Below are 21991 nucleotides of genomic sequence, written 5' to 3' on the forward strand. Positions count from 1 at the left end.
CCGTAGATTTTACGTCGCTATTGCCTCAGTGTTAAAAGTAATAATAATTAATAATCTGTGTACTATTGTGTGTATCTAAAAACTTTCAAAGTCTTTCCGCCTTATATAATGTCCTTAATTATTATTTTTGATTTCTTATGTGTAGGAACTTTATTTGCCTAAGCAACAAGCCTCTTAAGCACAAGCCTATTAACCACCATGACATAGTCAAATAAATGAAAAGAGAGCGCGTTTACTCAACCAAAATCCATTTTACATATCAGATGCGTCTATATCATATCTCTTATGGAACCTTTACCAGGGGAGTTGGAAAGTGGAGTCGATCTGCCGATCTGTCAGCAAAAACGAACGCAACTAATAAACTGAAATTTTCAAATCACAATATCTCTATGAGCATTTATCAGATAGACAGAGAGAGAGAGAGAGAGAGAGAGAGAGAGAGAGATAGAAATATAGTAAGAGAGAGCGGGAACCGTATAAAAATCTTTTCAATATAGGTGCGGAACTGAAGTATATATAGTTTACTAGAGATATAATATATATGAAAAATTTGCATTTAGTGCCTATTGTGTAGATGTTTGTAAGCTATCTTAAAAAATGTATCTTTACTTTGACTTTCCTAAGAAGCGAGGAAGCAGCGAAATATGCCTAAAATAACTTCCAGCTTAATTGCAACCAAGATCATTACAAATCGATTGACAAAATTACTATATATCTCCATCAGCTGTTGATGAGCATTAAAAATGTATGCTTTTCAACACTATCCCAAATCGGTTTATATATCATTGGTTGCATTCATTTAAGGATTTTCATGGCGGAAAGATTTGCACACAGTCTTCACATCGGCCGTAGTTTTCCTTTATTTACGTTGACGGGAAGTGACATCCTGCAACAAAACTCGAGTTAAAAATTGCAAATGAAATGGCAAAGGCATGGCTGCGGCTTGTTTGAATGAAACGCCTTATAAGAAATAAATACGTATCAAATATTCAATATTTATTAGAAAGCCGCTTTATGTATATATTTTTTATTAAATGAGATGTGTGTATGTATATTTATATATATGTATGTATAAGTATTATCGTTATTATTTTATGTATTTTTCGTTTCTCATATAAAACACTGAACACTACAAAATACAAATATTTATAATAAAAAACTTACAACATAACTTTAAATACACAAACAAAATGTTGCATTATTCTAGATATACATATATGTGATGATGACATATTTATTAATAATGTATATATCGTTCGGTGTACATAATTTTTTTACTTTTATTTTATTTTTATTATTATTATTATTATTATTATTATTATTATTATTATTAATAATATTTATGGATGAAGAATGCATGGTATGTATGTCTTTGAATGTATATATTTATGTATATACATATATGTGTGTATCGATATATTTATTTACGCGTTGCATGTCTAAATGGGACGTATGAACATATATATGTGTGTGATTGAGCATATTGAAAATGAAAAAAAAAAAAAACTAATAATGTTACATATTTATTTCTTATTTTTGTTGTTCCGTCCATGTTTATATGTATTGGCTAATATAAGAAATATTTTGCTTTACGCCGCCATAAACTTAAATACGCTAAGCTTTTTTTAATAAGAAATTTGAAAGTACGCGATTTGAAACAAACTGTTTTTTTTTTTTTTGTTTTTTGTTTTTCTTGTTTCATAGAAGACTTTAATATATTTTAAAATAAGAAAAAGCAAAAAAAAAAAAAAAAAAACAAAAACGAAACTAAAAATAAAAGCATGAAGAAATTTAAACACAATGATCGATGGTCAAAATGTTAACTTAAATCATGAAATGTAAAAAACATAAAAATAAAGTCATAATAATATTTTAATATTTGCACACGATTGTATTACGTTTATATATTAATTACGTTTACGCTATTTATAACCGCATTGAGTTCTCATCACTACCTGAAACTGAATTTGGAAATAGATTAATTATGAATCATCTCTTCAATCGTCAAAATCGTTACTTAGTAGCTTGTTGAACTAATCATTTTTTTATGTACGCATTCTGTTTTCTTTCTTCTTAATATGTATATATAAATTTTATGCTAATGCCGTTATAAATAGCGTAAACGTAATTAATATATAAACGTAATACAATCGTGTGCAAATATTAAAATATTATTATGACTTTATTTTTATGTTTTTTACATTTCATGATTTAAGTTAACATTTTGACCATCGATCATTGTGTTTAAATTTCTTCATGCCTTTACTTTTTATTTTGTTGTTCTTTTTTTTTTTTTTTTTTTCTTTTTTATTCATATAAATGCGTTTTGTTTACAGAGATGGCCATAATATTGGATAAGTTCTTTATTTTGCTTCTTCTTTTTCCTTATTCTCTTCAGAAATTTCTTTTTCATTTGTCTGCAAAATCAAATTGATTTATTTATTTCCTTTCATATATTTCCATTTATTATTTATTGCGAAATTTATTTTACTGTACCTTATCCTTTTCTAATTCTTTTTCGGTCTTATCAACTTCATTGTCTTGTTCGTTTGATTTTTCCATCTCTCCATCTTTGCCTTCTTTGTTCTCAGGCCTAAGACATGTTAATTAAATTAGAAAGACCATTAGCACAAAATAAATAAATAATTAAATTAATGAATATATAAAATGAATAAATAAAAAAAAAAAAAAAAAAAAGAAGCTTTTTATTAAAATAAATGCGATATACTTACTCCTGCTTTTGAATGTGGGCATTCAAATCCAATTTAGTACAAATTTCATCCCAATCCGGGAAGCACCTGTCTTTCATGCGCGACACATGACCCACTAAGTTAAGACACTTCTCAGCCATAAAGTCACGCAAAGTATATGGAACATCCTTTGATAGAAAGTGCAGCTGTGAGAGTACTGCGAACGCAACAACATCCAATGTTGTAGGCTCGTCACCGAAAAAGAATGGCTTGCAATCCAACATTTCGCTGAGCACCTTTAAATCATTTTTACCGAATTCCTCAATTTCCTCGGCACTGTGTACACCTATTCCATGAGCTTTAAGCTTTTTTGTACCCTGGAACCACTATTTATGAAAAATTTGCACAATACAATTATAGAAATAAAAGTGTAGATCAACTGAAAAAGTACGAACACAACCAAAAACATACTAAGCACTCTACACAACAAGATAGATGGTGAGCTTACAAGTAGCAGAAAACATGTCATTGTCCGAATAATGTCCATTAATCGCTTAATGTATTCAAGCGAATAAAAATGAAAATTTCATATTTTCATTAAAAACATATGCTGCTATGCTTCATGTCGATAAGCAGCAATACCGGTAAGGCGGCTTGTATCAGCATCCTTACCCCTACCTACATGGAACGACCAAGCTGAAATGAATTCAATACATCATCGAACAAAATTTATAATTTTTTTTTTACCTTCTCCGCCTAATCTGCCATCATTTGAAATTCGATTTCTTCGTATACGACCTCTTTTAAAATGGAAAAACACGAAACAACAACAACAACAACAAACTAAACTTTTTACTATCGAACCAGTTAAAGTCACTAGTTAAATATTCTATACACCAGCACTCTTTACTTACTAAAAAGCAAATATTTTAGAATTCATTCAAATTAAAAGCAATTATATCCGCACAAACACGACTCGTATATAGAAGAGAGAGAGAGAGAGAGAGAGAGAGAAAATGCATTTACGGATAATATCCGCTCAAACAATTGAAAATCAATTAAAAAGGAAATGCAAATACTTGTGGCGACAGTTACGTTGTAGGGCCAACTATTAAATACTCGCAACAATCGCTTTTATTCACAAAATATCAAATCTTCTTGCCGTGCAAGAAGCTTAACTCCTCATGACAGCCCTTATACAAAAACTCGCAATATGGTGCAAATTTAGAGGAAGGGGACAAATTTTTATATTAAATAACGCTTAGGTGGGAGGAAACTCAAAAAAAAAAACGATTCTATCATATCCAGATTTTTCTCATTTCCGAACAAATGAAATAACAGTTTTCCACGCAACAATATTTCCAACACAAGATTGCAGCTGCAAGCCACTTTTAATACGATTCGCCTTTGGGAAAAATTACAATATATTTGGTAGACACAAACATGCACGCAGGCAGGAACAAACGGCCGTAAAAAGATTCAGAATATGATGCAAGAAATATTGAGTATTGAGATGTGTTATGCTATACCTACTAGAAACTACTGATGGGAACAAGAAGGAAACAATACAACAGCGTCTCGCCCAAGCAGGCACTACGCAGTCTATCTATTTTATTCTTTTTATAACCCACACCACTTGTGGTACAGGGTATATTACATTAGTGCGGACGTATGTAACGCCCAGAAGACCTTAACACCCTTTATTATACTGATCGATTCGGAATCATTTTCTAAGGCGATCTAAGTCTGCCTATTTGTCTATCCGTCTGATGTCTGCCTATTTTGCTTTTGTATTCAAGCTGCGGCTCGCAATTTTCGAGATATTTTGATAAAATTTGGTACACTGACTTACTTTGATCCAAGGACGAACGCTATTGCAAATGTTTCGATCGCTCAAAAACATTGCAATTTTCAAAATTTCTCGACAAACATTGCCAAGTAATAGTATTTCGGCATTCAAAATTAGTATGAAAACTATGGATCGGCTGGGACAATTTTTTGAAACGCTTCTCATATAACCGTTCCTATGGAAAATGAAGCTTTATATGGTAAAAAGGTGGCGGATTTGATTTTTCATGGTGAAAATTAGCTTATAACAGTAAATTGACAAGGAAATCTACCTTACCGAATTTGAACGCGGGCCTACTCTTTGGATGCCATCGCATGTAAGCATGAAACATAAACCCTTCACTTATATGCCAAAAAAGCCTAATTGTTAAATTTTTTGCGATGAAAATTTGTTCACGATAGCAATTAAATAAAAACAAAAAATGGATCTATTTCTTGGCTCCACTCCATATAAGATATCTCATGAATAGTAATCTCATTCTTAGTATTTTGTGATGGAAATTAATTCATAGTAACGTTTCAGCCTAAAAATTAACGACAGGGAATTTAAATCGTATAGGTCTATTTCTTTTCGATCCTTACTTATATAGGCGCTATCGGGAAACGGAAACTCTTATAGGGAGAGAAAGTCTAATCTTCGCCTACGCGGGCTCTGCACGAAAATAATGTCTACTTTTTTTGGTGCATTATTAACAAAACGAGCGAATTGGTGTAGGTTACGCAATAGTCGACACTGCACGATTGTAATGTTCTTACTTGTCTTGTTATGTGAAAGAATAAATAAAAATTAAGCTAAAATCATTTGGATAATTTTATTATTTTTAGTTAGGTGTACGTTATCGGCCGATATAGGCCGATTGGAAACATTTTCACCCATTACTCTCTGAGATAATCTTCAAAAATTATTCTCTATAATTTTCAAATGCGCATCTCTTCTCTCACCGTATTCCGAACAGAACCCGATAATGTTGATCGTATTATTTTTTTTTTTGAAATTCTAAAATTTACCTTCTCGGTCCAAGCTAAGTTACGAAATTTTGCAACGCATGAAAGTAACCATCGGAGATTCCATGAACTATATACATATCTATTCTTGATAGCCATGAATAACGAAATCGAGCGACCAAGATTATAAACTTGGAATTTCATTTAGGAGAATAAACTTGATATTAATTTGCTTCTTATCACTTTCGTCAGTCATGGTTACAAAATCGGCAAAGGCATTTAATGAAATGTACACTTATTTAAAACATCGATAATTGGAAGAACGTAGTATTTCTTAGAACTTTAGTATTTTAAATTTTTATTTGCAAGTTATTCCTTAATCAAATGAGACATGAAAGCTCGCTATATATAATGGGGCAAGAGTTCTCGCTTGCAATCACTCAAAGGCTGTTACATATATAGATACATAAGAGGAGCAATATAAATATACATGCATATATATTTTAAGTTGTACAAGCATGTATAAAATGCTGCCAAGTCTTATAAAAACGCGATTTAAAGCATATGCTGCAAATTTGGCATAAGAGCCAGCGAGTCTGCGTACATATGTACATAGCTATATGAGTATATGGATTTAAATATGAATATATGAATATATGATATATACATCGCATGACTGCAAAGGTTTGTAACCAATTTATAGAGCTGGTGTCGAACAATGCACTTTTCACTCTATAGTTATTTATTTATCTGTGTACTCGTGATGAGCTCAAACAAGCTTTAAAAAGATTTGCTTGCGTTAATGTGCGCTTGATATTAAAATTGAAAAATGAAAAGTAAAATTTTTGTCATATTAAACGAGTTAGAAACAAATAGGAAAAAATCTTTTCATCTATTGATCGACTTTTTTTTTTTTTATCTTTATTTCTTTATCCAATCTTTTATACTCATCGTCGTCATATTAAAGAAAGAAAAAATATAGAAATGTTCTATAGTCTGTAATAGGGAAGGGAAGTGACCGATTTATCCCACTCTTATACGGATACTGTGTAGAATTGCAAAAATGCACAAAAATGCGTGAAAATTTTTACGAAGTGTTGGCTTTTGGCTTTTGGGTAGGAAACACAAAACATGTCTTTCTTTTTTACTTTTGAAGGCAAAGATAGTATCAGCTTATGTTTATAAGCTTATAAGCGGGTCCTTTGACTAATTTAGCTTGTTCAATGCTCTTATCAAACTTGATATCTTAATTTTTATAACCTAGAGACTGTTCAGTATATGACATGATATGAATACATGATACCTCGATCGATTCAGAATTTGACGTTGCTCGAAAGAGTTTTGCTGTCACTGTAGTTTCCTTTTGAGTTTTGCAGATATTCCGAGAAAATAAATATATGTCCGTTCTTGATTTCGATAATTGTTAGAATTGAAGGGAAAAGCTATAAACATTCGATTTTGAAATGATGATTTTAACATGCGTTCTTCTTCAACGCTATTAGGCCTCCATCAGCGCTGACATTCTACAAATTTTCTTAACTGTATGCTATGGAATGCATGAGTAGATATTCCATAAGAATTCTGTTCTCCCAAATCTCAGAAGATATGCATACGTATGATATATAAGTGTGCCTATGAGAATGCATATGGCCAGTTTAAGCTTCCTCTCTTAGTCCTGCCCGCAGTAAACATTCAAACAAATGAAGGGTGACTCAAAAGCGTACGATGATCAAGGACATGTTTACTTTTTGTAGTTTTGTTTTGCGACTAGAAGACAACATATAACAATCGCATAATATATAATAACGAAATTATCAAAATACACTCAAAGACATTTAGGTAGCATAGGTTTAAAGTACTACAGAGTACATATTGGAATTGGAGGATGTTAGCGCACTTTTTTTTTTTTGTATCGAAGGAGAAATATGAAAAGCTTGCATAAAAGATGGTTGTACGATGTCGAGAAGTAACAATTATTCAGCTTAATCGAAATATTTTTTAAGTAAATTATTCTGGACAATTTCAAAATGCATGAAATTCTCATATTTTCAGAAGTCGTTTCAAAATGGAATGTTTTCAAATATTTTGAATATATATTTTTTATAAATCCCTCACACGCACACGCACACACGCACACATACACACACTCACATCTTTCAATAAAAATTTTTATATATGATGTCATAGTGAAGTGGCTACAAATCATGCGTCCATCGCCGTATAGTTACCTGATTTTGACGCAGCATAAATGTTATGCTATGTTATTGAACTGCCTGCAGTCAAAAACTAATACACATATCAATTTTTCACTTGTCAACTAAACACATTCACACACGTAAAAAATTTGTTTGTGCGTGCTATTACTTTTTGTTCAAAATCTGTCATTTTTAGATTTTAGTTTGAAAAGATCTTAAAAATCATAATCTGAAAATTTTATCCAAAAGAAATGGAAAATGAAAATAATGGCATATAAAAATTCGGGGCACATGCAAATATGGGTCATCGATGGTAATGGATTGCTCGATAAGGGCATAAGCAAAGAATAAACGTAACAGGGTTATATATGTATTGGATTTAACTAGCATTGCAATTGAAATTTACTCACCTTTCGGCCGAATGTTATTTTGAAAAAGAAATTCAAAATCGAGTTTGGCAAACGTAAGCCCAAGGCATGCTGCAGATTCACTTTATATCCCTTAAGAACATTATCGGGATATTTAGCACGCCAGTAAAAAATAATCCAGATCAAATGATTCTCGAGCATAGCAATCATAGCATACGAAACGTTTCGCTGTTCCGATGTTAAACCAGCGTCGAGGTCCTTATTATATTTAGCTGATAATTCCTTTATAATTATCGCCGAATCCGCAATCTCTTCACCATTCAATTCGATAAATGGTAATTGTCCTTTTTTTGATCTAAAACGCATTTTATGATCAACGTTCTAGAATAAAAAAAAAAAAAAAACAAATGCAGAAGCCCGTTAGAAAGATTGGTTCAATTTTTCTTCTTTTTTTTTTTTTTTCATTGTTCTAAGTTGAATGCGAACGGATTATTTGGAGAATATAAATAATCTCTGGTCCTTATTAGATACAGGAAAAAATAGTTCGGGGTTACATAAAATCTATGTACGCCTATATAACATATTCATGCATGCAAAATAAACGCTCGAATATTATTTGGATAGAATAAAAGATTGCAGAAAATGGAGAAATGCCATAGGTACAAAAATATTTATTTATGCTTATTTGTTTACTGTATGTATGTATATGAATGTGCAACATTCTTATCAATAAATTCCTTCTTCAATTAAAATCATATACGAGTTTGCATAATGTTGGCAGAAAACTTTGTGCCCTTTAAGAATTTTGTACAGTATATCAACTTTGCAACATGTTGCTTTTATATGTGTACACGCAACAAACAACAATCAATCTGCGTAAATACGCACATGCATGCATTTAGAAAATACATATATATAAATATATATTAATATAATAAAATGGGTGTGGTTCGGTCGGTATTTATATATATGTATATATATATATATTTTTTTTTTTATTATTATTATTTTTGTCAGTATTTTCCAAAAGGAACATCATTTCACATTGACAGGGTGGGGTTGATATGCTGTACATTCGTTTGAATTTCCAAAGCATGCATGCATGTATATATATATATATATATACACATATATTTGTACACATATATATACATATATAACATACAAATGCAGAAAAGCAAAGTTTGTTTTTCTTTCTTATTGCCTCTCTTTGCTTTATAGGAAGTTTATATGAGGGGGTGGTTGACGGTCGCTTAATGAAACCAAATTGCACGAAACTTCTCCCAAGAACTTGAATCCCATATTCTCATAACTATCATTTCAGCATATATATATATATATATATATATATATATATACATTCATACGCACACGCAAATGTCTACACCCTTTGGAAGCGAGTGAGTAAACATGAAGCGACTCAAACAATATAATCCAGTTTTATGTAGATGCTTGTTGTCTTTTCCAGTATTTGTTGTTTTATTTACTGTCTATTTATTACGGTGTCCAAGCAACGATTCAAATATTGAAACTGAACAAAGGAAGCAAAGAAAATGTACATATACATAGATACTTCCAATGGAAATTAATTTGTTAAAGAAGCAAATACATATATTATGTACATACGCTAATATGAAGCACAAGAATTTTCTTTATTTCTAATTCATTCAACAGATATGGATGTATATACTACATGCATACATATCGCATACATTTTGTATGTTGTCCATATGTAAATTTAAATATTCCCTCGTATATGTCATTCAAATATATATATATTTAAATATATGTACATGTCTTCCTCATTTCCAAAGTACTTGCATACATATTTGCAAAATAAATATTGTTGCCATATAAGAAATTTTACACATTCCACACCCTAAAAAAAGTTATGCACAAATTGGAAGCGAACCGTACTATTATGGAGTACAGTTTTTTTTTTTTTTTTTTATTTTAGGAGAGCGCGCACTTGTCTCTCATGCTTCAATGCAATTCTTTTGGTCACCATGTAAATCGAATAACGGACTTGAGACACACTTCTAAACCCCAGTTTCAAATCGAATAAAAATTAAACAATGCATAATAAAGTGAAAGGCTAGACTCTCTTAAAAGAAATAAGAAATGATGAGAAATATCATTAATGTCTGTAAGAAGCAGCCCTCATAAAATATATATATATATATATTAATTTTTTTTCTCGCTTACAAAATTTGTGCTTCGCTCTTTTTACGAACTCAACTTTGTTCTAAGCGGGGTGTTTTTGTACTTCAGTTGAGCTACTAGAAGAGCCCCCGCATGTTTAAATGTGTTATGGATGTCAATGTACACATAAATATGCACATAAGGTTTATATATTTCTTTGTTTTCCGCTTAACGGTAAAAAGAAGTAAAAGTGAAACATTTCCTTTGTATACACATTCATTACCCACTACGTCTCTCTCTCTCTCTCTCTCTCTGACGAATACTCTTTATTTATATCTCGCTCTCTATTAGTCTCGCTGTAATGAAATTTTGAGCGTAAATGCATTTTTTCTACTGTATACACTCATAAAAACAAATCAATGCATACATATATACATGTGCATTTGTGTATGATAAACAACGGCTTAAACTCTGGAAACTGGAATAAAATTCCTAAAAGGAAATGTACTTTTTTTTTCTTGCTCGTTTTTGATGTAAATATAATAGATCAAGCAATGGAAAGGAGGAAGGTGGAGGCCGGGAAAATACAATATGGCGGTTTGATTTGCTACACAACATTAATTGCATAGATAATATATACATACAGACATATATATATATATATATATAATTATACTATTATATGCGACTAATTTCTGGATCTTACACATACCTCGTATTTTAGTCCGGCTAGGCGGAGCCAGGTTTCCACTTTCAAGCAATATGGCGACAGAGAAGGTAGAAGAGGTGTTCTAGAGAATTGATATAAATATATCATGTCCTTTTCAAAATTTGTCTTATGAACATTGCATTTGGGAGCTGGCTCAGATTTATTATTTGAACCTGCAGCCGCACTTTCTGTTTCTTTTTTCGTATCTTCGGATGCAGCATTAGTTTCCTCTGCTTTCTCTTGGGCGTTAACGGCATCAGTATCTGGTGAGCTTTCATTTTTTCCTTCCCCTGAAGTTTCTACGACAGCATTATCGACTGGGGTTGTCTCCTCTTGCTTATTTTCTGCTGCTGGGATCGTATTTGCTACTTCAGACGACATTATATTTCCTTTTTAACTTTATATCGTTATTTTTATAATATTCTCTGCTTTCCTTTTTTTTTTAATATTTGTAAAATTTATTACTGTATGGTTTTTGCCACACCAAAAAATTCACTGTAAGTTGCGAGAGTTTCTCAAAATGCCCACATATACAAATATCTGTATGTATCTGCACGTATATATACTTCCACTTGCTTACAAACACTCACATATAGCGCTATATATCCTTTATACATAAATCTTCTCAAACACAAAAAATAACGCCAAGACCAACGCGCGAACACTATCCTCTGAAATCAGAAATACTACTAAGTTTAAAATCACACAAAAGCAAAATTTTGCAGACGCAACTGTATATACAATAAATAGTGCTGCCAATTATTTGTTTCCGCCACTGCTATACTCTATGCTAAAGTTTCAGAGTCAGAATATTTAACATTTGGCTGCACCGGTTAAACACGTAGTTCTTGTATTACGAATTTCCCAAACAATACATTTATAAAATGATGTAAATAGCGTACATAAATAGGAAAGTGTAGACATAGAAGTCGATGATTTTTCTCATACAATTTTCTATAAAAGATAGCCTTTCCTATATTATTAACATTCGTTAGTGAAGATAAGTTATTAAATGTGCTAGCAATGTAGTAATATTAACAAATTTAAGGCAAAGTGAAGCAATTCAATATTTTTATTATTTAAGTAGTTGATTGTATGCAGAAAAACACTTCATCTGATTAAAAATTTTTATTGAATTATTAAACAATGCAACATTTTATTGTAAAGCGCGCATAAGAACTGTTGGAAAATCCCGCCATAGCCACTACTTTATTATCACGCTAGTAATTAATATAAATAAACTACACAAGGAACAAGAATGCAACCAGCAAAGTAGTTTGAACAGTTCTATTTATAATTCTTGCATGCCTTAATAATATATTATCAGCATTATCCATTTAGCCAGAGAATAAATTTTAAAACTAAAGTCTTAAAGCCCTAGTATCTAAGCCTATCGGCTTTATTGTGTCCAAATCGATTTTTACGAAATAAATTTTAGGGCGTAAATTAGAAACAAAATATTTTTTGCAAGAATCTTTTGTTGACACTAGGAAAAAGTATACATATACATACTATAAGATATATGTACTCCCACTTCGAATATAAACAAGTAAGAAAGTTATATTCGGCGAGCTATATTCCCGTACCCACCCCATACACTATACTTTTCGCATTCTACTCCCTAAGTTTATTTATTTCTTTGATACCCATATCGCTGGTATTATTAAGAAACAATTAATTGCGGTGTCTACCGTATTCATTTCAGAACTAACCCATTTTTAGGCAGCCAATATATTCGTTTCGTATCGTGAAAAAAACAATCAAACTACCAGTGATTCATTCAAGACAATATCTACTTTATGGCGTCTCTGAAGCTTCCTTTTGGGTGTTACACATATTATGAAAAAAAAAAGCAAAATGAGTACACCCCCATCTGATAATGGTGGGTAGAAAAAATTATTGTTTCAATGTACGGAAAACTATAACTAATAACCAAAAAAATTCAATTAATGTAGGATTGAACAAAAGCGTCTGTTAATTACATATACGCTTAGTCAGTCGCTATTCAGGTAGATACTTATGGAAAATTTAATTGTCGTTGCAGTTTTTAGCTGCGTGTGGTTTCGGATTTTCTCCTCTCAGAGTAGGATTACTGATGGAGAGACATAAAGGATCTATTTCTCGGTATTTCTTACCACTAAATCGCTCGTCCAGGACCTCATTGCATAAAAAGTTGTTCTCCTCCTAGCTGGATATGCCAGCTTTTTCTATCTAAAGAAGAAGAGCACATTGTTTTCTCACGCAATGAATACGCATTGCAAAATGCAAGTTCCCTTTTTAATAGCATCCTTTGTAAAACAAAATTAGTACGAACATGTTATTATGTCTTTATTTCGATATACAATCTTGGACACATAAACAGCATGCATTCCATCAGCACAATGAAAACGAAGAACTTCTTAAGATATTTGCAAAGCATGCAAACATTTGCGTTTTCTTTTTTTTAATTAAAAATTTTTTAAATGTTTGAGCAACACCGAAACAGGATATAGAACTTCTAGCCCGCTTGCATTCCATGGACAGAGACATGTTATGGACATGACCATTAAAAATCAATGATTATAAAACTTGTTATTTTAAATCTCTGATAAGCGATTAGTTCGTGGAAAGCATGTGTTAATAACCCATGATATTGGCGTTGTCTGCCTAGTTAATCTCAATCACTGATGAAAGTGAATGAAAAATGGTCGAAACACAGCCATTTCATTTTATACGAATTCCAACAAAGAGGACGGATGCTATAGAAGCGGATAAAAATTTAATAAAAGTACGATTTCTGAGAGAACATTGAAAAGATCCTTCAAACAATTTCAAATAGACGATTTCGATTTTTCCGATAAGGCAGGCTTTGATCGACGACGATGGTGTCAAGGTAACAACATTCAGATCATATTCGGGCACTAAGATTCCAAAACGCACACAAGTTTACAAACGGCTGACACCATGAAAGGATGTGTCCACCTGCCCTATTATACCATTTGATAAAGAAGAAGTAAGAAGGTTAAATTCAGTCGGGACCGAATCTTTTATACCGTTTCATGACCGTTAAACCAAAAAAAAGACAAAAGAACTAAAAGAAGAAAATTCTCATGGTTTACAATAGGGATTGGGCGCAGTTGGTTTCTTCTATTTTCAAAATAAAAGCTTTTGTCATAGAGGCATGAGACATGTGTCGTAAGCGTGTCCTTTGAAAAGTTTAGGTCGCTTCCAAATTCTTTTGCAAATTTGCAGGCGATGTCGTCATTTTTGCGGCCAAGAGAATGTTTACAGCAGAGATTACAACGACGGACGTCCGGACAAGCTGAAATCGTTTTAGAACTCGATGCTGATCAAGAATATATATATATATATATATATATACTCTGTGGGGTCTCTGATTCTTCCTTCTGGGAGGTGCAAACCTGAGGTGACAAAACGAATATACCCCGCATCCTTCGGTGATGGGTATAAGCAAAAGACCTATGTAAAACTAAAATATTATTATTATTATTATTATAAATTTAATAATAATAAGAATAAATTCTAAGACTAAAGTCTTAAAAGCACTAGCATCTAGGGCTGTCGGCTTTTATTAAAAACTCTACCGCACTTGAGGTTTGAACCCACGACTATTGAGTTGCTAGTCGAGACTCTTGCCTACTCGGCCACTCAGGCGGATAAAAAAAAACTAAAATATAGTTTGATATATTAATTGTACATTGAGTTCTTCGGAAAGTCATTTCGTAGTTGCATTTTCCCACAGCCAAATTGACACTTGACCCGCATTTTCAGCCGATATACCAAGGCTTGCTTGTGATAAAGTCGGATTGATTCTACGCAGCAGCTTTTGATTCATGGCCTTTCAAGCATGGAAAGTAAAAAAGCACCATTTTCCCTACATTTTAATTTTTGACTCTCGGAAAGATAATGATACTGTTCAAGCAAGAAAAATATCATTCGTTCTGTATGGAGGTGTATTGACAGACCGTCAGTGCCAAAACTAGTTTACAAAATTTTAATTTCAACAATTTTGATATTGAAAATGTGACCCACATATACAAGGCCAGTTCAAGCTGATGAAAACAAAATAACTGATGCAGACCAACGAATTACAATTCGTAAAATCACTTAGAGATTACATTTTATCGAATTTCATCGTTCATAATAATATATTTGTCGATTATAAATTGCCTTTCATTCTGGCAAAAAAAAAAGAAACGAAATGACTTTCCAAACAACCTAATAGCATAGGAATATAAAAGCAAATAACATTTTTGATTGACTACCTAAGTAAAGAATTCAGGAAATGGAGGTTAGAGGAAATAGGCCATCGTGATGCACTTTATTGAGCAAAGTAAATTTCAAGAAACCGGAAGGATGAGTCCTTGAAGCTTTTATTTTCTATATATGTACGTATCGAAGCCTAAATTCAAGAATGCAGTGAAGTGCTCAGCTATGTACTGCCGTTTTCTCGGTGCTACAATTTTAGAAAATTCAGATAAATTTTCCTTTTCTCAACTTTTAAAAGCGAACGGGACGCGGAAGATTCAGTTCAAAAAAAATAATGTATCATATAAAAAGACCTTGCGGTTTTTCCGCGATTTCATGCTCCGTTTTGTAGCCAGCTCTTTTCAAATGATTCCAAACGGTCATGGAATTGATGTTTACTGCCTTTGCCATTTCATGGCAACTTGCGTATCGGTCTTGCGCCATCAGGTCAACTTTTTTCGACCAGAGCGAGATGCGTCGCGCAAACCACTTGTGGGCCGTTCGTTCTTTCACAGCATTCTTTAGCATATTTCACCTTTTTTCTAATAAAAAATCATCACATATCGCATTTCTTCCGATATTTCACCCACTTTCAAGTCAGTATAACTTTTTACCCGAGTTAGGGAGTTAGAAAACGATCTTCAACGGCAACGTAATATAAATCTCGTTTTTACTGCCGATTTTTGATTCGACCTTGAATTTAAACAATTATAATTATAGAGAAAAGTGAGTGGCAGCTGATAGGCTTATCTCTCTCATCTATTTAGTTCACAAGGCGGTTCTTTTTAACCTAAGATTTTCCATTTAAACCTAGGATTATTTATAACAACCATAAGTCCACCGAGATAGACAAACTTCTTGATGAAATCTTCACCACTTTCGCATTAGCGTTCAAGGTTTACCCATCATAATGTCCGCATTCAAATATATCTAGGAAAAGCTACGACAATCTCGATCCAATATTAATTTAAAGCTCTCAAATAACTAAAAATGATTTCCTTTTTTCAATATAATATTGAAAGATTCAAACGTGTCGTTCACTCATTCAGATTTTTTCAAACTATATATTGGTCTATAAATGTCGCGCCGATGTATACGATGGCGTTATCATCCTTTTTAAGAATGGAATCCTCTTTAAACAGATTCCATCCAAGTCTTCTTCAGATATAGTTAATATCAATAGTAAATTTCTAAACCATGACATTGTAATAGCATCCTTCTACTTTCCATGAAATATTCCTACCTAGATCTTTCGCGATGAAATACAAACACTATGCGACTTCCGTGAAGTCTTTCAAAATGTAGTGCTTGCTGAAAATTTCACATCGAGATATTCTGGTGGCATTCTTGGTGATCCAATTTCAAATAGTAGAGGCAAGGGGCTCTTCTCATTGTTATAAGCTTTAGTAAGTTTAATTGGGTGAACAAATCCATGCCAATCTTTCTTCACTCTAATCGCAGTTTTACTGTTTGTAATGCTTTAGACTTAAACTTCTCCAATTGGAATCGTCTAATGGAGTATCAGGAGAAACAGTCGCCGTATTCCCATTACTTTTAAAATTCGGATAGATTCTCTGAGTCGCTTGTCCCACATAGTTTCAATTCACAACACTTCTCGACGTGAATTTAAAAGCTGCTGGGACTAATCCCCAGATGACTAATAGTTTCTCATCTAAGCCATAGTGGTTCGCTTTCTGCGATCTTCCAAAGACTCTAGACCGCCAAGCAAAAATTCCAAACGCACGCAAACACTATCAAGTTTGATAATTTCGAAAAGAAAAGCGAAAAGGAAACCTTATTCTAGTTATGGATTGGGAGTCGGTTAAGGTGCACGCAAGACAGCCGCCTGAGGCCAATCCTTTTGATTGACGATTTTTTATTAATCTCGGCAAGAAGATCTTTCCATGAAGCAGCTAATAATATTGCTGCCAAAGCCGACCTGCTTTATAATGCTTACGCTAATTTAAACATATCCTTTAATGCTAACGAAACAAATGCGATCTATTTCGCGAAAGGATTCAAGATTGTTCTCAATATTTCCAACAAAGGCACATGGATGAACGAAAAAACTTTGATTAAATTAAGGACACTACTTGGAAGCTTTTAAAGACTGCCAATCTGGATACAGATATTGCTAAGCTCATGACCAATCTCCAAAAAGTTTTGTTTCCTCAAAAAGAGCTCTGATTGTCTACAAATTCTTAGTCCATTCAAAAATATTCCCAAATCTTTCCCAGACCTTTCAAAACATACTGCTAAAACGATATGCAAATCTCTCTCCCTCAAAGTCTGCATTCTTATCTCCTAACGTCAAAGTAATCACGAAAGTAATCACTTTTAGATCTTCATTTCTCCAGAAGGAGGCATTCAGATATAATAAGTACTCCAGCAGCTACACAATTTGCTACCTAAAATTGTCTCGCATTTTCAATAAAATCAAATCCATTCCAGTCTAGGTCTCTACTCATTGCAAGTACAAAATTGATCTAAAGCTCCTTACGTCTATTGTTAAATTTAAAAGAAGCTTTACGCAATCAGGTCTACGAGCTGTATGCCAGCAGAAACTACGATCTTATCTAAACAATGATTTTCCAATTATGTGATTCTATGTTCTGTTGGAGCTGGAGCGGTCAGTTTGTCGGCGATCAAGTATTTACTAGGCAAATTCAAAGTTTTAGGAAAGCCCCCTTCTACCTTTATCAAACTTCTTGCTTTTTTGGGCCAAGCCAAATAACATTAAAGAATTCGAATTCTCTTTCGACACCAAATCGTCCTTGAGTTTAGGCAAAAACAAAGATCCATATAACATATATGTTTTTAATATTTATGACATGTTAAATGATCATCTCATTGACGAGTATCTTCTGATCTGGATACCGGGTCACTGTGGTTTTTTTTCTAAATAAAAAAGCTGATTGGCATACGCGGGAAGCTTTGTTTTATATTAGTACCTAGAAAAATGTCAAGCGGGATTGAAAGGATAAATATTGTGAGATAAGCCGGACGCAAAGCGATCGCCACTTTTATTAGATTCATTCCTTCAAGTCGTCCGAGCCTCTATAGAATGCTATATTCGCGGCGTAGGAAATTAAAATATTCAACAGACTCATGAGTAATCAAACGTACGACAATGTGTACTTAAAACTGATCCGTGTAATACTATCCGATACTTGTGGGCATCTCACTTTTCACTTTTAACAATCTTTCTGAAATCGTTCGTGCTGGCAACAATGATCATCTCGAGCGACTGATATCTTTTATCGAAAGTGCCGGATGTTCCTTTTAATGCAATTTTGTCGTATTTTATATCTTACTATATGCTCCATTTTTCATTTGCCCCTCCGTTCTCAATCAGTCAATCTTGTGGAAATATCTCCAAAACGGACAGAACTTAACTAACAATGATTACATCTCTGCTTCCTAATCAAGGAACGGCGCCGTCAATTCTTTCCAGACACCATCTTTACTGTCGTCATCATTTATATAAATCAAGCGGCCTTATTCTTATGTCCCTCTCTTTTGTAGTTAAAAAAATCGAAAAAATAAAATTTCGATACTGTATATAATACGTAGGCGTGGGAATTTTGTACAGATAATATAGAATCACCCACAAAACATACTATACACTATATACTAACATATTTTTATCGTTATATCCGATATTATTGTTTATAAGTGCCGGACAAGACAATTCTTTTTATGCATTTGCTAGCGAAATTGAAACTGATATCTTAGCAGAATATTTACCAAACACATTGCACAGATGGATAAACCGTCAATTCGGATACTGAATAAGAATGCATACAAGACCTTTGAGCTCTTTTCTGTATCCCTTTTGGATGCTGCAAATTCCATCCTTCTGTGGGGTGTATAAAAAATCACCATGCCCATGAAAAGGCAAGAGAAGAGAGCGAAAATGCCAATCATTGGCTACAATGAAACCATATTGCATTAAACAGAATTCCTCTACATACTTCCCATAGCATGGTAAATGATATTGTGCGAGCTTTTTAATACGATTCCTCCAGTTTTGAGTTGTCACCCTACAGCCCGCGGGTCACCAAATGATCTATTTGATAATTTCACGTGACCTATTTTAGTTCCGAAAATAAATTATAAATTACTAATTATAAACCAGACTTGACTATATTGACGTCCCAAGTTCAATAACAAAGGAGCATCGAAGAGAACATTTATACATGAAGTTCATTCAACTATGTTTGTAATTATTTTCTTAATAAAATATATTTTATTATTTATTTAAAAAAAAAAAAGACTGTTTAATAAGAAAATATCTCTGACCCAAAATTTCGAGGCCAAAAAAGGTTTCCCGTCTCTTGCATTATACTGTATACGAAGCGAAAAAGTAACATGGCTGCGTTGTCTTGATTTTGTAGTTCTTCTCATTTTTTACGCCCACCAACGAAATATTCGAAAAAACGAGTTCAATAAGTTAAACAACTCTTGTAAGGATATTATGGTCTGTTTCAGCCAAATAAAACCATTACTAAGGGACGAGTTCCTAGTATAAAGAAATATGACCGTATATAGCAAAATTCGCTCAGGCGGAGCTTACAATATTAATCCGGAATATCTTATCGTTCATGCTTTTATCGCAAGCATTATTTCTTCTGATTAACACTGGTTTCAATCGTTGTTTTGTTGTTTTTTGGAAGCTTCCATTCTTATGAAGAAAACGAAAATATTATTGATCGTAATTTCATTTCAGCAATAAAGTGAAGGCACGAAAACAATTAACTTTCGACCATAAATTTGAAGGAAAAAAAAAAAAATATATATATATATATTGAGAACATCTCCACCTTTTGTCTCCAAGACAAAATCTTTCTCCTTCGCCACACAATGTGTCACTGTGTCCTGAAAAGTGCAATCGATTCACTTTGCACACACTTTTTTCAATACTCAAGGTCTCCTTTCAATTCCCGTAGTTCTTAACAGAAATATATACATGTAAAAGGCAAAAATTTCTTTTTGTTATCTCGATTATCTCGTAAGTACTTCTCGTTCATCTGCATTATTTTCTCCCAACGTCATCCATATTGTTTTATATAAACGTTTTAAAAGTCGGTATTTAACAAATTAAAACATTAACATACCGTTATGGAAATAAAATTACAATTCGCTCGCTTGATTTATAGAAAAATTAATGCCTTTTCGACCTCATATTCGCTCTTGTGATAAATCACCTCCTTTTCCATTTTGTCAAAGTAGTCTTTTTTTACATCATTTTATTTCATATCAAATTTACTGATATTTTAACACAATTAAATCTATTTATCTTTAGTTTCACCTTTACCACCACGGATTCTACCAGTGCGGCGAGCAGCAATAAGACCAACTTTACGACCGGCAGATGTGCCCCGTTTCACTGTGGAGGCTTTGCCAATATGCTGATGATTACCGCCACCGTGAGGATGCTCAACAGGATTCATAGCAACACCACGCACCTTTGGCCAGCTGTTACGTTTCACCTTATATTTGTGATAGGCGCGGCCAGCCTTTAGAATGGGTTTATCAATACGACCGCCGCCAGCCACAATACCAACCATAGCGCGATTAGCAGAAGGCACAACTTTCTTAGCGCCCGATGGTAACTTCACACGCGTTTTCTTTGTGTCGGGGTTATGGGCAATAACAGTGGCGTAATTGCCAGAGGTACGTGCCAGACGGCCACGATCACCGGTTTTTTCTTCTAAATTACATATAATTGTACCTTCAGGCATAACAGACAAAGGCATTACATTGCCGATTTGTAGAGTGGCTTTGCGACCGCAGTACACAAATTGACCGGTGTGCATGCCTTCTGGTGCAATGAAAAGTTCTTTACGTATTTTATACCTATACGGATCTCGGAAATGTACTACAGCCAAAGGGGCGCCACGACCAGGATCGTGAATAATTTCCTAAAAGCCATCAATATTGATTTTATACTTATAAGAAAAAAATAACAATAACGTACCTTGACAACGCCACGAATGTAACCATTGCGCTCTGAAAAATCCAAAGGTCTTAGTTTCGCAGCTCCTTTACGGTGTTTAACGTGCGCTTTAAATACGGATCCAGCACCCTTACGTTGTGCACGAATAACACGACCCATTTTATTTCTAAACTTTTTTTGGGTAGATTAAAAAATAAAAATTAAATTACAACACGTAAAAGTTCTTGAGATGATATAAAATATTTTTCTTCTGTACATAAATCTCAATGAAGTTTTATTTCAACACGCAAACAAATGAAGATAATTGCAAGGGATATTACAAAATATTCTCTTTTACACTTAAATCCCAATATATATTTTACTTTTTAATTGTTATTTTCACTTAAACTCTTCAAAAATTCGCAGATTCCTTTATATTAAATTCTAATAAAAATTGATGTCTGACACCTACCAAGCAAGCTAAAAAAGAAAAAGGAAGTAAATACTTTTTGTGTTTATTGTTAAACGTGTCAGAGGTGCTTTTAATAGTAACTTTTACTTATTGACTTTAAAATAAGATAACCTTCTGAAAGTCTTATTCTACCACTACTTTTTGTGCAACGTTAAAACTCTAAATAAAATAGGGTACAACGATCAAAATCTAAGTTATTGCATTACATTATCATATTTCACAAGAATTTTATTTCCGCAATTTATTAATTTAATAGTAAAAACTTCGAGTAAAAACTTATTCATCTAAAATTTTTATTAATTTTGTAGACGAAAATCTCCACAGTTGTAGTTCCACATATTGAATCGTACACCGGTTAATGGGAGATTATTAGGAGTATTACGATTGCCAAAATTTATTTATATTCATATTTCTATTGATTCTCAGCGACTTTTGG

General features: G+C 33.0%; 2 protein-coding genes across 4 annotated transcripts; both read right to left on the reverse strand.

Annotated features, from left to right (window-relative positions):
- Window positions 1–2286: 2286 nt before the first annotated feature.
- Window positions 2287–11587, reverse strand: LOC119631961 (failed axon connections). Of its 2 annotated transcripts, none has more exons than XM_038024606.1 (5): window positions 10901–11587; window positions 8089–8427; window positions 2733–3076; window positions 2497–2593; window positions 2287–2417 (listed from the first exon to the last, which is right to left on the reverse strand). In XM_038024606.1, the coding sequence occupies exons 1-5, from the start codon at window positions 11276–11278 to the stop codon at window positions 2364–2366; spliced, it is 1212 nt and encodes a 403-aa protein (XP_037880534.1). In that variant the 5' UTR covers window positions 11279–11587; the 3' UTR covers window positions 2287–2363. The 2 variants fall into 2 exon arrangements, with proteins under 2 accessions (XP_037880534.1, XP_037880535.1); XM_038024607.1 differs by having other exon boundaries at window positions 2733–3067; window positions 10901–11585.
- Window positions 11588–20377: 8790 nt separating this feature from the next.
- Window positions 20378–21663, reverse strand: LOC119631477 (60S ribosomal protein L8). 2 transcript variants are annotated; one of them, XM_038023716.1, is made up of 3 exons: window positions 21556–21663; window positions 21126–21275; window positions 20378–21069 (listed from the first exon to the last, which is right to left on the reverse strand). In XM_038023716.1, exons 2-3 carry the CDS (start codon window positions 21261–21263, stop codon window positions 20437–20439), a joined length of 771 nt encoding a protein of 256 aa, XP_037879644.1. In that variant the 5' UTR covers window positions 21264–21275; window positions 21556–21663; the 3' UTR covers window positions 20378–20436. The 2 variants fall into 2 exon arrangements, with proteins under 2 accessions (XP_037879644.1, XP_037879645.1); XM_038023717.1 differs by having other exon boundaries at window positions 21126–21270; window positions 21556–21640.
- Between the last annotated feature and the right edge of the window lie 328 nt (window positions 21664–21991).

This window comes from Glossina fuscipes, unplaced genomic scaffold, assembly GCF_014805625.2.
Source record: "Glossina fuscipes isolate IAEA_lab_2018 unplaced genomic scaffold, Yale_Gfus_2 1, whole genome shotgun sequence".
In the NCBI taxonomy this organism is placed as follows: Eukaryota; Metazoa; Arthropoda; class Insecta; order Diptera; family Glossinidae; genus Glossina; species Glossina fuscipes.